The sequence below is a fragment of the Hibiscus syriacus genome, unplaced genomic scaffold, assembly GCF_006381635.1.
Source record: "Hibiscus syriacus cultivar Baekdansim isolate YM2019G1 unplaced genomic scaffold, ASM638163v2 tig00016725_pilon, whole genome shotgun sequence".
Lineage (NCBI taxonomy): Eukaryota > Viridiplantae > Streptophyta > Magnoliopsida > Malvales > Malvaceae > Hibiscus > Hibiscus syriacus.
Genome location: NW_024062391.1, coordinates 220,528 through 237,680, shown reverse-complemented (window position 1 = coordinate 237,680; position 17,153 = coordinate 220,528). Strand labels below are relative to the sequence as shown.

The 17,153-nt window shown below is 35.4% G+C and overlaps 1 protein-coding gene across 1 annotated transcript; it reads left to right on the top strand.

Moving 5' to 3' along the window:
- The first annotated feature begins 3,140 nt into the window (after positions 1 to 3,140).
- On the top strand, positions 3,141 to 3,693 carry LOC120208609 (histone H4). The gene has a single exon (XM_039207838.1). The coding sequence runs from the start codon at positions 3,209 to 3,211 to the stop codon at positions 3,518 to 3,520; it is 312 nt and encodes a 103-aa protein (XP_039063769.1). The 5' UTR covers positions 3,141 to 3,208; the 3' UTR covers positions 3,521 to 3,693.
- The last annotated feature ends 13,460 nt before the right edge of the window (positions 3,694 to 17,153 follow it).

The window sequence follows — 17,153 nt, the reverse complement described above, 5'->3', positions numbered from 1 at the left end:
TGGACATCTCTTACATATCAAAACCGGAAATTTCTTTAAGCTAGAGAAATGAAGTGTATTTGTTCACTGAAGCTCACCAGGCAGAAGTACAATATGTGGAGAGAAACAGGCTTGATCTTGCAGTACCAAAAAGACCTTTAGCTAATATTGTGAAAGGCCTACATCAAGTAAAATATTAAGTCTAAAAAACGCTTTGTAATATAAATAACTTGTAGGTCTTATAAAGACAATTACAAGACAATCAAAAGAATATAAAACAAAAGCCCTTATAATCGTGTTCTTTTTCCACGTATAGTTACGGTAATTGCTTATAATGACTTTAGAAGAACGAAGAATAAAGGTGTGGATAGATGATCATCGAAATTCGAAATGATCCTAAATTTCATACTTTCATCTTCACTGGAAATGGTTAGTTGGAGTCAGTTCGTATGTGGTCAGGTGGTGAAGACAGAAATTTGGTAGATGGGTTCACAAATTGACTAGTTTGACATAAAATAATGCTAGAAATTGGAGGATTACAATGCAAATTTGCTGAAAGCTAAGAAATTTTTTATTAACAATTGGCGAATTAAAACGCTGGTTAGTTAAATAAAAGTAAAACACATAACTACAAACCATATCTAGAGCAGAGGAGTAAGAAATATTATTTTGAGGACAAGGGGACAAACAAATACATACCGTTTTCCAAGTCCCTGGCGATGTACTTTAAGCTCATGAATCAAATAAACTGGAAGATAAACATGTATTGCTCTTTTATATGCTTTGAAAAAGAATGAAAATGCATGCCAACTACATGATTGGTTTTCATGTATGATCTGCAAAATCCACCTCTTATGTTGAGTTATCAAATATTACCTTTCCACATAAACCTTTATGCAACGATAAACAACTTTTTAGAGAGAAATCAGATAACCACAAGCCAAGGTTCCTAAACTGCACAAATGATAGAAATTATTCATTTTTAACTTAGCGTATTCTATATGATTCGATCAATATAGTTGACCAGCAATCACAATGCTATATTACTTTACTTCTCTCAACCGTCTCTTCTTTTCCTTAATTAAGTTGCTTAGTATCAATCAAGAGCTAATACCGAGTCAATAACTGTTCCAATTATAAACAAAATTCAAAATTTATGATCTTCCCTACCTAAATAGATCATTGTTTATATGATTTACCAAAAGTCCATTTCCCTACTAATTTTGTTATATTGACAAGAAATCTCTCTCTTTTAGTATCAACACTAAAAACATGAACTTTACAAATACTAACTCTACCACTTATTGCAAATTGGTAGTTAGAATTTCTACGTAAATAAATGCAAGTATATTCATTAAATTTCTTCAAATAGAACTGAAGCTCAAACTACATGATGATAAAATATGCAAATTTAAGTGGCTGTTTATAAGACCCTGAAAAGAAAATCAAGAAGAAAGATTAATTAACTTTCTAGAGGTCAATCAGCTCTCCTACAGTTTACATCCAAGTGGATCCAAATAAATGGGAATTTATACTTCTTAAAATGTCGAAAAATGTCTATTTAAGGGGGTATTTGGTTTTAGTGATTATGTGATATGGAAAATCATAAATAAATAAACAACTGTAGATCAAATCAATCTTCCATGCCCTTAAATTATTGTTGATCGAATCTCGTGTTCTAGCCTATCTCCACTTTCACCTTCTCTAATTCACCCAATGATTCTTTATAAACCCTAATTCACTAGTAAATTAACCATACCCAAAAGTTGGAATTCCGTAGAAGTTTAAGTTTCATGATTGTTTGGTAGACAAGAAAGAAGAACAGATAACTGGAAAAGCAAACTCCATGTCTTCACATATGCCTAACACTATGGCACTAGTGGAAAAGAAAGTAAGAGTTGCTTGGTTTACTGCTCATATTACGGAAAATCATGTCAGCCACCGAAGATAACACACCACTTTGAGTTTCAGTTAAAATGAACATTAACAAACACACATTGTTTCTCCCGTTGCAACATATAAAGGGTTTTACATACAAATTCACAGGAATATAACATAAGTAATTCGTAAGACCAGAAACCTAAATTGAATGGTGGAATAGAGAACAAGGAATACCTGTGGGAACCCTTGAATTTTGATTCCCTTCGTTTGCGTTGTGGTGAATGGCGAAACTAGTAGATCGAGAGGCCTTGTGAGAGTGCAAATTGTTTGACTTGAATATTTGAACTGTTGCTATATTTCGTCTGTGTTGTGTTGAATGGAGAAACCAGTGGATCGACTGAGAGGCCTTGTGAGAGTGCAGATTCGGCTGTGCTAATCGGAATGCAAAGAGAAAAAGGGGGGAAGCATGCGTGCGTGAACTGATGCAATGAGAAAAAAATGAAACATAGGTTTAGTGTGAACTGATGATCGAGGAGGACTAGAAGCAGGAAAGCATGCGTACGTGATGAAAATTAGGGGGGGAATTAAAAGACGACTTTTAGAGATGACACACAATGAAAAGTGTACTCCGTGTGTTTGCTAAAATTTTTGGATTATGACTATTAAATATGACACACATTATTGTAAGTCATAAATCTTCCAGATTTTAAGAAACATGACATTTTTTATGACACATATTTTTTCCAAGTCATAATTTAGCGTGTGTCATTAAAGGTATATTTTCTTGTAGTGATATAACCTTTGAAAGTCTGATATCCAAAAAGATAATTTTAATACAATCTAATATCTATTTATGAATTTAATTATAAAATTAGTGATAGATGTCCATATTTAATATCTATTTTAGAATTTTCCTAATTCAAGAGTCTTTAACCTACATGATTCATTAGAATGTTATATATCTAATTTTTTTTTCGAGTGTTACCATTATTTTGTTTTAGAATGAGTATTATTTTGGATGGAGCGATAATAAATTAAAGTATCAAAAGTAGAGGGATTAAATTTTAAAGTAAGCAAAAAGTACGGGGGAAGCATGATAATTAGATCAAAGAAAACACGCTTAAAGTAACTGCAAAAGTTTGCCAGGTCATCCATCCGAGTCAATACTTGTTTTCATCTAAACCATCTCCCGTATATCATCAACGGCCAAAATTCGTCGTTAAGATTTTCTCACGGATCACAGTCCCAACTTTGAACTCCCACTTCCCCCAATAAATCCCCTCACAATCTTGTTCTTCCCCACAAATACCCAATTGAATAGTTCAATTTTTTTTATATTTGATTGAAGATGTCAGGAAGAGGAAAGGGAGGTAAGGGGCTGGGAAAGGGAGGAGCGAAGCGCCACCGTAAGGTCCTCCGCGATAATATACAGGGCATCACAAAGCCGGCGATTCGACGCCTTGCTCGACGGGGAGGAGTAAAGCGTATCAGTGGCTTGATCTACGAGGAAACCCGTGGAGTTCTCAAGATATTCCTGGAGAACGTCATTCGCGACGCCGTGACCTATACCGAGCATGCAAGGAGGAAGACGGTGACCGCCATGGATGTGGTCTACGCGCTCAAGAGGCAAGGTAGGACTCTGTATGGATTCGGGGGCTAGATGATTTTAGGGTTTAGGGATTGCAATCGAAGCAGAATTTTAGGGTTCAGTCGAAAATTACAAGTTGGGTTGTGTTTTAATCTGTAATTGTTCTATCAATTACGTACTCTGGTGGAATTTCGATACACAAGGATTATGGCCTAAATGGTCCTTAAGCTATAACAAATCTTTAAATTTCGTACTTGCTACTTTCAAAGCGTCTGTTTTAGCACCCAAACCTATTGAACTTGTGAACTAATAAAATAGTTATTCCACTTTTAACCTATTAAATGATCATTTAACCTTTCAATGTAGTCAGGAATAAATTAGTAAATTAGCAAAATAGTTATTGGGGTTTTAAGGTATTTATATTTTGATCACTAAATTTTTAAAACTTATAATATAATTATTAAAATTTTAATTTATTTTTCATTATAATTATCATTATAAACTGTTGATAAACAAATATTGATATGACATTAAAATTATGTTCTTAAAAGTTTTTTAGATTATTTGACAATCAATGCTCTCCTTTTTTTATGTTATTTATTGTCAAGCGTTTTATTGATTATTGTTGCTTCTAAACACACCATCCATTATATTCAAGATTATTTAATCCCAACAATGCAACTACAAATTATTGTCACTACAAATATCTTTATGCACATATGTTGAGTGATAAAGCTATGGAGCTCATTAGGAATATTTAAAGCAATTTAAATTTTATAATTTCATATAACGAATTTCTGACAACTTTTATTCTGAAGTCATTCTCTTAAAGAATTATTCTTCATGAGCTCATAGACAAGATACCACCACAGTGTTCATAAGTCCCACAAAGGTTTACTACATTGAAATGATTAATCCTTTCTAACAAACTCACACTTTATCTACAACTTAGTTTTGGGTTTTTTAAGTGTTTGGAAAAATATGTACAAATTATTGATAAATTTTATAATTGATTTTTTTTAAATAAAATATATTTATTTAAATATTTTTGTCACGGCCATCTTTCGGGTTGGGCCCGGAATTGGCTTCAACTTGAATAAATGGGTTAGAGTCGCCATCGATCATTTAAAAAATAATATTTAAGTTGATCAATGAAAAATTACCTGATTTGCGTTTTACCAGAAATATGTCAGATTCGAGAGTCAGTTATAGTCAAGGAAGGATTAGCACTCTTGTACTGCCGTTTCGGTACTAATTTAATTTTCAGTTGTCTTAATTAAGAAAATTATAAGTTAAATTAAAAGGTAAAAATTCGATCCTAGTTATTTACCTTTGATTGATTTAAGAGTACCCCTAAAAGAGCAAAAAAATGTTAAAAAAATGAAATATTGAATTAATCAAAAGAAAAAAGAGACAAAAGTTAAATTATAATACTTTAAACAAAGTAGAAATATATATATACATGCCGAAAAATAAAATTAACATAATGGAAAATTAAAATAAATAAAACAAAAACAAATCACACATATTAAAACACAAAGTAATAAAAATAATGTAAAGAAAAAAATCAATTAAATTAAAAATAAAAAATTTTATCAATTGCAAAATTAAACAAAGATAAAAATTACTAACACTGAAATAAAAAAAAAGAGATAATAAAAAATAAAAATAAAAGAACGATTATTATCGAATTAATGACTCATTAAGCGTGGTAGTCTTTTAAATATAATAAAATAAAATATGAAATAAGGAAAGAAAGAAAGGACCAAATTGAAAAATAAAATATAGTGAGGGTGAATTTAAAAGAAAAATTAAAATTAAAATCGAATTTAAAGCACAAAATAGGTTTTATGAAGAACACTCAGTCGGGGTTCATACGAACCCAAATTTCGATCGTGCGCCGCCTCGTCGACCGTCGTGAACTGGCATCGGCCGCCTTTCATCGGCGGGAAACCAAACTTTTTTTACACCATTCGAAAGCTATTGTTCCCCTTTGTCCAAATCACCGATTAGTTTTCACAAAAGAGCCTCGTAGAGAACTAGATCTGAAAAAAAATATTTCGAAAAAAAAGTTCTCTTTTTTCTTAGATCCTCAACAATTTCTTTCTTTTTTTTAAATAAAAAACAACACAAACCCCATACAACCACATACAAATGAACCAAAAAAGAAAGGGAATATCTTTTTTATTTTATTTTCTTTTCGAAGTTTACAAGTGCTTTTTCCTCGATCTTCTCTGTTTTTTTTTGTTTCATTTTTACAGGGATTTATAGCATTAAGAGTCCATTTTTCGTTCGATTTAGAATTTCATTAGGATAGAAATACATGTTTTTGGTTGTTTTTTAATCCTACGAAATTACGTTATTCGGTTGATTGTTGTTGTTGCTGGAAAAAAATTGTTTCCCACTAGGGGATGGTTTCTTCAAATTGGTCGAACTCCATGGCGGTTGATGGCTATTGAAAAACCTAAGATCGATATTTGTTTTGGGCCTTTGGATTGGCTATAGATCCAACAGCTCAAGATCGTGAAGTGCTTTTTCTTGAATTGGAAACCCTAATTCATTGGGTCAGGCAAACTCAGATCGAGTTGGTGTGCTGGGCTCCTGGCCGGGTCGGTTTGCTGGTTCAGGCTTGCTTGTCCAGTTGGGTTCCCTACTGGGCCTCTTGGACTTAAAACTATTTGGACCAAATTAAAAAAGAAAATAAAAAAAGAAAAAGAAAATATAATAATAATATAATAAATAATAAAATATAATACATGAAAATGTTTTAAAAATATTTTTTAAAAATTATATATTATATATATTTTCAAAATGTTTTCAAAAACTATATATTATATATATTTTTTCAAAATATTTTCAAAAACTATATATTATATATATATTTTTTAAAATGTTTTCAAAAACTATATATTATATATATTTTTTCAAAACATTTTCAAAAACTATATGTTATATATATTTTCAAAATATTTTCAAAAACTATATATTATATATATATATTTTTAAAATGTTTTCAAAAAACTACATATTATATATATATATTGAAAATATTTTTAAAAACTACATATTATATATATATATTTTCAAAATGTTTTTTTAACAAACTATATACTACATCTTATATATATACTAAAAAAAACCCCGGATGAAAATGAATGACTACAGCTACCCCTCTTTGCCCATTATCGTGTAACAAAAATAGGGCAAAGACAAAAAAATACAAATTTTCGTTCGACATATGGGCTTGGAAACAAGCATGTTCCTGTGGGAGTTGTCAACTTCTGAGTTTAAAATCCAACTCCATGTTGCTGTTAAATCTTTATCAACTACGATCTGCTGTGGAATTGAGACTTGAAGAAAAAGGATGGCTCCTTATTGTTGAGTTGTACTGCGGGTGACTCTTGAGATGTCTTTGAATATGATATCATTCGTTTTGAAGTTGACATCGTAGTTCAAAATTTGAATTGGAAAGTGGCTCTGTGTTGCTAAATCATAGTCAACGTTGGTTCTCTTCTCAATTTAAAGACCTTGTTGTGAAAAATTTGACTGGAAAGTAGTCCCTTTATGCTACCTTGCGGTAAATATGTCCTCGAGTTGAATGTTAACGAACTCGAAGGCTCTTGTTAATAGATAACTCTTCTCGCCTTGAGTTATATTGTACTATGCTGGGAGGTAGCTCCTTATTGTTGCAGATGACTCATTTGTTGTGACACTAAGTCAATCCAATGAGCACGATATCCTTCTTTGTGAAGTTAAAATCGTGGATGGCTCATTCGCTGTGAAGTTGAGCTTTGAATTGAATGTCTTTCGTTGTGAAGTTGAAATCGAATCTTGTAAATCGCATTGTCTGGAGTTTAATATCCTTCGCTGTGAAGTTGAAATTGACTCTAACAAGAATATGCAAAATTATGCACATATGCGATGCTATGGATGCAATGTTCTTATGCGTGCCTAAAATGCATATGTTAGATATGTTATTCTAGGATTTGGAGGGAAATCTTCAATCTCTGGTTGTCAGTCCTGATGAATTTTGATTCCGGAATCTTGAATTTCTGATATTGATCTTGGATTCTTCACTATGTTTAAATCCGATGTATATAGTTTTATTTTTAGTCTTGGTTTGGGTAATATCTTTTAGTTATCTCAAGTATAGTGCATAAGCCCTGGTCAACTTCTGAATACTTGTACATTTCAAGAAAGTCTTTGCACAATAATACACAATTATCTTTTCAAAAGTGAATAAATCATTAAGTTTAAATTCAAACCAAGATGCTTAAAAGGAATTGACTTAGAGAAATGGTCATATTTATTTATAAGGAAAAAAGAACAAAGTTTATGACAAACATTTTGGAAAGTCAAAAAGAAATATAAGTAGATGCCTTAGATCTCGATAATGCGGGTGCCTTTGAACTGATATACTGTTAGATAAATTTTGAGTACAACCTTTGTCAAGGGGACTTTGAAAATGTGATAATGTTCGGAAATGTCACATTTCCCTTAATCGTTACGTCTGCAGAAGACTTGGATGTCGTGACACAAAACCTTTCTTGAATCCTCATCCAAATTGCCCTTTCTAGTTTTCAACTTGGATGTTAGTCTCAAGACACCCTTTCTGGGTTTTCATCTTGGACCCATTTTTTTTCAATTTAAGGCGCCCTTTCGGGTTTTCACCCTAAATGATTTTTTTCAACTTAGGGCGCCCTTTTGTGTTTTCAACCTAAGAGAAATATTTTTTTGACTGCATCCGAATTAACAGGATTTGGTAATTTCGGCTCGTCCATTTCAACCAGAATCAGTGCTCCTTCGGAGAAAGCCTTTTTTACGACATATGGTCCTTCCCAATTTGGCAACCATTTTCCTGTGAAATCTTTTTGGATTTGCCAAATCCTCTTTAGTACAAAATCCTCTTCGTGGAATACTCTTGGGTGCACCTTTTTATTATGTGCTCGGATCATTCGTTTCTGGTATAGTTGACTACGATGAATGGCATTCAACCTCTTTTCCTCTATTAGGTTCAACTGATCATATCGAATTTAGACCCATTCTACATCATCTAGTTTAACTTATGACAAGACCCGGAGTGACAGAATCTCTATCTCAATGGGCAGTACTACCTCCATCCCATATTCTAATGAGAATGTGGTTACCCCAGTCGAAGATCGTACCGAGGTTCGATAAGCGAATAGAGCAAAAGGTAATTTTTCATGCCAATCTTTGTATGTCTCAGTTATTTTCTCCACTATCTTCTTAATGTTTTTGTTCGCCACTTCTACTGCTCTATTCATCTTCGGTCTATAAACAGTATAGTTATGATGCTTTATGTTAAATTATTCACAAGCATTATCCATTATCTTATTGTTCAGGTTTGTGGCATTATCGGTAATGATTCTTTCAGGTAAACCATACCGACATATGATCTCTTTTTTCAAGAACTTGCATATAGTGGATTGAGTGACATTGGCATATGATGCAGTCTCTACCTATTTCGTGAAGTAGTCAATTTCCACAAGAATGTAACGATGACCCTTTGAAGCCTTCGGATGAATTTTCCTGATAACATCCATGCCCCCACATAGAGAACGACCATGGTGCGGTCATTGAATGAAGAGGTTGAGGTGGAGCATTGATTTTATCCCTATAGATTTGACATTTGTGACATCTTCTAGTATAATTGATGTAGTCGCTTTCTAATGTGGACCAGAAATATTTGCATCTCATAATTTGCCTTGACATCATATATCCATTCGTATGCGTTCAACGAACTCCATTATGTACCTCTTCTAATATCATCTTTGCCTCTTCTGCGTCTATACATCTCAACAAGATCTGATCATGGCTTTTCTTGTACAAGACCTCTCCATCAAGAACATATCCAGCCGTCATAATTCTAATAGTTCTTTTATCAGTTTTGGTAGTTTCCTCTGGATAACTTCTGTTTTTGATGTATTTCAGAATGTCATGATACTAGGGCTTAATGTCTTTTACTTCTTCAATTTGGTAACAATGAGCTGGGTACTCATACGACTGCATGTCAATTGGCATCATATATGACTCCCTGCCAACCTTAAATGTGGCTGCCAAGGTAGCTAAAGCATCAACCATTTGGTTTTCTTCTCTAGGCACATAATGGAAAGAGACTTCATCAAATTCTTCGAGTAGATCCAATATTAACTTTATGTATTCTACCAGCTTTACATCCTTTGTTTCCCATTCTCTGCGGAGCTGATAGATCACTAAAGCCGAATCTCCATATACTCGTAAGGTCTTTATATTTTGTCCAATAGTAACTCGAATCCCCAAAACACAAACTTTATACTATTCCATGTTGTTGGTGCAATCAAAATTCAGTCTGCTAGTGAATAAGTAATGATTTTTTTTAGGGGAGATTAGTATTACCCCAATGCCATGTCCCAATGCATTTGATGCACCATCAAAATGCATTTCCCAGGAATTGCATATGGAAGTACTTGCTTCTTCTAAGGATATGGCCATTAAATCTTCGTCTAGGAAGTCAAAGTCCAGCGGCTCGTAATTTTCAGCAGTTCTGCTTACCAAAAAATCTGATATGACACTTCCCTTTATAGCTTTTTGGCTCACGTACTCGATGTCAAATTCAGATAACATTTGCCATCGGGCTAACCTTTCAGAGAGAGCAGGCACACAATTCATATACTTTAGTGGGTCTAACTTGGAAATCAGCCAAGTGGTGTGATACAACAAACCTTTTCGATGGGAGGATATATGACTTCGCAATTAGTGAACTTCTTGCTTAGGTAATAAATGGCCCTTTCCTTCCTCCCAGATTCATCATGTTGACCAAGAACACACCCCATTGAACTCTCGAATATGGATAAATACAAGAATAGAGGTTTTCCCTGGATAGGTGATATTAAAATAAGAGTGCGAGATAGATATTCTTATATTTTCTCGAATGTAGTCTGGCAATCCTCATCCCATGTTCCAGAGTTGTTTTTTGAAGAAGGTAAAAAATTGGGTCACACTTACCGGTCAGTTGGGATATGAACCGTGCTATGTAATTGAACCTACCCAGAAAACCTCGAACCTCTTTCTATGTTTGTGGGGGAGGTAAATTCTAGATGGCTTTGAATTTATCTGGATTGACTTTGATACCTCTCATGCTGACCACGAAGCCTAACAACTTTCCATATATTACCCCGAATGTACATTTGTTGGGGTTCAATTTCAGCTGGAACTTTCTTAATCTTTGAAGGAGCTTTCTCAGATTATCGACATATTCATTCTAGTTTGTGCTTTGCCAATCATGTCATCGACATAAGCCTCAATTTCTTTATGCATCATGTAATAAAATAATGTCACCATAGCTCTTTGATATGTTGCCCCGACATTCTTTAATCCGAAGGGCATCACCTTGTAGCAGAAAGTTCCCCACATTGTGATGAATGTAGTCTTTTCCATGTCCTCATGATGCATCTTAATCTAGTTATATCATGAGAATTCATCCATAAACGAGAAGAAAGTGTTCATAGCAGTATTATCCACTAGAGTGTCTATGTGCGACAGAGGAAAATTATATTTGGGGCTCGCCTTGTTAAGGTCTCGGTAATCGACATACATGCGTACTTTCCCATCTTTCTTTGGAACCGGTACTATGTTAGCCACCCATTTCGGATACTTGGCCACTTGAAGGAAGCCAACATTGAAATATTTCTTGACTTCTTCCTTGATCTTAAGGAGCATTTCAGGTCTCATTCTCCTTAGCTTTTGTTCCACATGTTTGCATTTCTGGCTTGATAGGCAGTTTGTGGACTACCATATATGTATATAGCCTTGGCATGTCTTGATACGACCATGCAAACACATCTTTGTATTCTTAAAGTAAGAATATTAAGTTTTTTCTTGCTTCAGTCGAGATAGTTGTGCCAATTTTGACTTCATTTCTTTCCTCTCCTGTACCCAAATTCAGGATTTTGATTTTCTCTTCATGTGGCAATATTTGTTTGTCTTCTTTTTCTACCATCCTTAACAATTTGAAGGGCTGCACTTGTCTTCATTGTCACATTCATCAACTTCCCCAAGACAAACGAACTGTTTAAAATCCACTTTCGGGTCAGTATCATCAGTGTCTGCATTATCTTTATCTTGGGACCTGAAGGAGAAACGAAATGTATATGTGTGAGAGGAAAGTATCCCACATGATATGGCCGAAAATTAAATTCCAAAAAGGATAAAATGAAGTACTGAACGAAAGAAAATTGAATTCAAAAGAAAAGTACTTAATGAAAAAAAATTGAGTTCAAAAGAAATAAGAAAAATGTTTATCATGAAAAAAACTGCATCTTTAATTGAACTTAAAAAACATTTATTCACCCTTACAAAAGATCACCTATTACCCTAGGTGTAAGCGAATAGGGATAGTTTAAGTATTACTCTGAAAGAAATTTGAAAACCATAGGTAATTCTTTAGCCGTCCAGTTGTTAAGCACCGATCCAGGTGGTAAAGGGCGGATTCCTGACCCCTCTATATTTTCGGCATTCTCTGCGGTTATAGCGTTAATACTCCAATCTTTCAAAGTGACCTCTAAATCTGGTGAGGTCGTCCCAAACTCATAACCTCTGGATTTAAATGTTTCATAGAGATGTGGAAAAACCATGGGTTCCCATTGAAAATCTTTCCCGTTCAATCTGGCCAACCTTCTGTCTTAGCCTTTCTGGATTTCCTTCCTCTTCTGTTGTTAATTGGGCTAAAAACCCAGCCTAAACTGGTCTAGTTTTGTTATAGGAAGAACAAGGCTGATCCTTCCTTGTAACAGATTACCAAATCCTTTTCCTATCTTGGCACCTCTTCACAAGGTCTGCTTGATCTCTATTTTAGTGCATTCAGAGAACTATGGTTTGAAAATTCTTCCTCCTTCATCCACAAATGTGGCATTCAAAAATTCTAAGGAGCGGAACAAGTATTCTACCACTTCATCATTTACTTCTATGTATGGGGCGTCACTAGTCACACTCGCCACAATATCTTCTTCAGCATTAACAATTACAAGAGCCCCATCAATGACAAACTTGACTTTCTGGTGCAGCGTAGATGATATTGCTCCAACTTGATGGATCCAGGGCCTTCCCAAAAGGCAGTTGTAGGAAGGCATGATGTCCATTACCAAGAATTCAATATTGTAAGTAGTAGGTCTGATGGTTAAAGGTACCTCAATCTTGCTAATTACCTCCTTCTTGGTATCGTCAAATACTCGGACTACACTCTGGCATGTTCTCATGTTTGAAGTATCCATTGGCAACCTTTTCAACATAACCAAAGGCATAATATTAAGGACTGAATCATTTTCAATTAATAAACTCGGTAAGGCGTACCCCATACAATGAGTGGTGATGTGAAATGCCTTAGGTCGACCTCTTTTTCCAGACAGAATCTCATTGTCAGAAAATAAGATGAGATTATCAGCTTGAATGTTGTTTACTAGTCGATCCATCTTGCTGACTGGTATGTCTTGTGGTACATGTGTATGATTTAGGACTTTTAGGAGTGCCCCCATGTGTGCCTCTAAACTTAGTATCAATGCCAACATTGAAACACGTGTTGGCAGGCTATGTAATTGGTCTACAATGCTATACTCATTGTGCTTTAAAAATTTGAGAAACTCTATAGCTCATTTCTCCTTTATTGGCTCGTTTATTGTCAGCACATTCCCTTTGAAGGATTCAAGCGGTCTCTGGGGGGATTTAGCCTCTTGGATGTAGCGTTTCCCCACAACATGCCCCACTTTATTGTCATCTTTCTTCAGAGTGCTTATTTGGCATTCATACTTCCAAGGCACTTGTCGGCTGTCTGTGTAGGAAAAAGGTCGGGGTGTTGTGATCACTACCTTTGCTTTTGTTTTCTCTGCTGTCACTTTAGGGGTAATTACCAAAAGACGACCCCTACCATATCCTATTTCGGATGATTCTTCAATTGCACAAACATCTGCTTTTGTAGAGTCTTGGATTTCGTCATAGAATTCCAACTCCTTCCTATCCATCATGAGCTGGATCAGATCCTTAAACTCCTGGAAATCTTGTACTTCATGTCTTTCTTTATTGTGGTAACAACAGTGATTACCCTCCCTGCTCCTTGATGTATCAAAATGTGGTACAAAAAACCCTACTTTCACCATTTATCTCCATACCCAAGCCAAATGAGACTTTATTTCATAAACACCAGTCTTAAATTTCATGTTTTTATCTGTAGTGACTGCATTAATCCCAGTCTCTTGATGGATAGGCAAATGATTTTTTGCAACATTTGGTGCTCTTGATTCGAAGTGGATCCAATTCTTATTACGCATTCTTTGTACAATCCTCTTGAATGTGAGGCAATTCTCAATAGTATGCCCTGACACACCACCATGATATTCGCAGTGAGTGTTCTCATCATACCATATGTGGTATGGGGGCTTCATATGTGCCACCGAGTATGGTGACACTTCATGAGTGTCAAAGAGTCTTTGATACAGTTCCTTGTATGTCATGGGAATAGGATCAAAATGTTCCATTTCTTTTTCTTTCCTAGGTTACCCCAAACTTTGACTAGAAGTACCTAATGGTACAACTGCAGTTATTTTTGAGTTGGAGATTGTAACACCTTTATTTGTCTTGTAGGTGTTGATGTTATTAATCTCTCCCTATTTTTTCTTTATAGGAGATTTCTTGCTTGATTCCTCTCCCTCAATCTTGCCTTATTTTATGACCGTTTCAATCATATCCCCGGCCATAACTAGCTCGGATTAATTTCCTAACGTGATTGCAACCAGGTGTCTTAAGTAAGGAGTTTTCAAGGTTTTCACGAAGAGCTTCCTGGTTTCCTTCTCATCCAAGGGTGGATGAACTTGCACAGCTAAATCCCTCCATCTCTGTGCATATTGTCTGAAACTCTCATTATGCTTTTTCTCCATGCTCTGTAGCGTGACTCGATCTTGTCTCATATAATTTATGTGCTTGTATTGTTCCAAGAATGATTTAGCTAAATCTTTCTAAGTCTTGATATGACATCGATTTAGCTGATTGTACCACCGGATGGATGAACCAGACAAACACTCCTAGAAGCAATGAATCAGGAGCTGATTATTTGCTACATATCCCATCATCATCCGACAGAACATGGTAATGTGGGAGCACCAAATACGGGATTAAACTCAGCTCTAGAGCATCAACTCCATGATAATCATGGTCCCCCTTAACCACATTCATTTATTCTTCCAACAGTTTGATCTTTTCTTCTATTTTTTTGCCTTGTCTTCTTCATCAAAATCTGATACATGGTAATCATCCGGATTATTCTCAGGGTTGGATACATAGGTCTATACCTTCACAGCAGATGAGGCTTTTGCTTTTTCAGTGGACGAGTCCCTTTGTAGTCCTGGTAGGATTCCAGGTGGGATAACCACCTGGGGGGTATGTGGTATATCTACCCCTTCAAATGATCCTGCCCCAGGCGCGCTTGCCTGTTTCAGGCCAGATAGTCTGGCAACAATTTAGTCAACCAAAGACTCTTAGCTTTTTATGATTGTTTCCAGAGTGCTTTGGTTATTCTGGTTTATCTTTTCTTCTAACTCCCTTTGCAACCTCAACATATTCTCTTCAAGTTGAGCAATTTTGGCTTTCATTTGTCTTTTTTTGTGCGGGTGTTGTAAGGACGATGTGTGTCTATGGCTTGTGGAGGGAAACCCGATGTTTTTTCCCTAGACATTTCTCTGTTAGTTCATGTGAATGTAAAAACATGAAAAATAAAAATGAAAAGCAAGATATGTAAATGATGCATGATGCACGAGAATTAGAGGCATTGATCCAGAAATGTGTCTGTTATTATAAATAATCTTTCTTGAGACAAAAGTGTTTAATATTTTGTAAGAGACAAAAATATCTTAAAGGTACATTCTGACTAAATCCTCTAAACTCCAAACAACCTCTAACAGGTTGACAAGTCTTCTTCATTCATCTGTCATTGGTTGAATACCTTGTCCGATTACTCCCGCTTTCCTTGCTAAAATGTGCAAGAAATATCGGATAACTACATCTCTAGCTTTCACCCTTTGATGGGCCTACTCCCAACGAAAGCGCCACTGAAATCCCCCATCAAAGGAACTATCTGAAGCTCCCTTTCTTGTTTCTTGAACCCGCCCACAATGGCCTCCAATTCAGCTATGGTTTTTCTATCCCGCTCTTACTGCTTCTGAAAAGACTCCTCTAAATCGGTTACTTGGACCCTCAAACACTTATTTTGGTATTAGTTATCTAACAAATGTCTTTGAGTGGTTCAAGGCTTCTCTTTCCTTCTGCCCTTCAAAATTCCTTTTCAGGCTTTTAGCTTCACTTTTCCAGTATTCAGAAGACCTCTTCATATTGGAATTGTTTTGGACTTGTTCTTGATATCCTTTTCTCAAATCCTGAAGCTCAAAACAAATTTTCTTCAGTTCATTCTCTAACTTGTATACCCAATCCTTCTGGGTACCAGCATCCAACTTCCACTGGAAATTTTCATCCTCTAGTTCCCTTAGACTTTGTTTCAACTCCTATTTTTCGGTTTCAAATTTTTTCCTTGCTATCTCTAACTCAGAGAGAATATGATTAAGATGTTCTTCCATGGTTTGAGTGTCTTCATGGTCTGGAACTGGGATGGTATCATTTTTCTTAACCTTCGCCATTCCAAATAGTCGAGAGTAAGCATGTCCTTAGCGGCCACAACATCCATACAAGATATTTTCTTACATGATTCAGCTATTTCTTTGACATTTTTCTTGTAGTTGTTCCTATGATATGTTAATTCCAATATGGATATTCCATGTGTTGTTGGGATAAACTGGCGTGCCCCGTACTACCGAAGTGCCAAAAGTAGAGAGTATCCAACTCCTATCTATAATCCAAATAATGTCATAGTTTCTGAGTCTCCACATAGGAAAAGAATGCCACTATGGGTCAACCAGGGGGCTCTCCAGACAATATCCCTATCCTGAAGGTGTATGAATACCTTCATCCACTTTTCTTTTGGGACATATTCTTGCCATTTTAGGGTAAGGAATTCCCTCAAGGGAGAATAAGTGGTATTGAATTGGCGGTAGGAAATCCAGTTAGTCTTCCAAAAGTGACTATGGATCCAAACTTGGAGAAGCTGTGCACACCCTATAAATCGTCCTCCACCAGTCTTTCTGCAATGGTTGAGGGAGCGAAAAGTTTCAGCTAAAATTGTCGGTGCTGGATTTACTCATTTCAGGAGTTGTTCGAACAGTTCTACCATAAACGCCTAAATGTATCTCAAAGTCTTTGGGAATATAACCAAACCATAAATGCCCAACCCAAAAAGTCCATTACTTTCAATTCATCGGGGTGATTCTTCATTAGTTGCTTGATATGGGTCCAAGCAATTCATTCCCCACTACCTTTATGTTGAGTCAGGTTAGTTACCCATTTCTCATCTACCTCCGCTACTTTTTCCAACCTGATCTTGAAAGGCTGAATGTAACACCCCCAACCTGTATCTGACCCGGATACGAGTCCGAGGTGTCATATTTAATTTTCAAAACGTTAACTTTTACAAATCTCATAAAAATTTAAAACTTTTATTGAACAACAATGTTATAATTTACATAAACACCATCAAAATGATTACAAAATCGATCAGAGCATATATGATTTAAATTGTAATTACATGCCAACATAATTATTACAACAAAATGAC

Bases quoted from the DNA above. Each gene is read 5' to 3' on its own strand.
- LOC120208609 (XM_039207838.1), top strand. From the start codon at position 3,209: ATGTCAGGAAGAGGAAAGGGAGGTAAGGGGCTGGGAAAGGGAGGAGCG.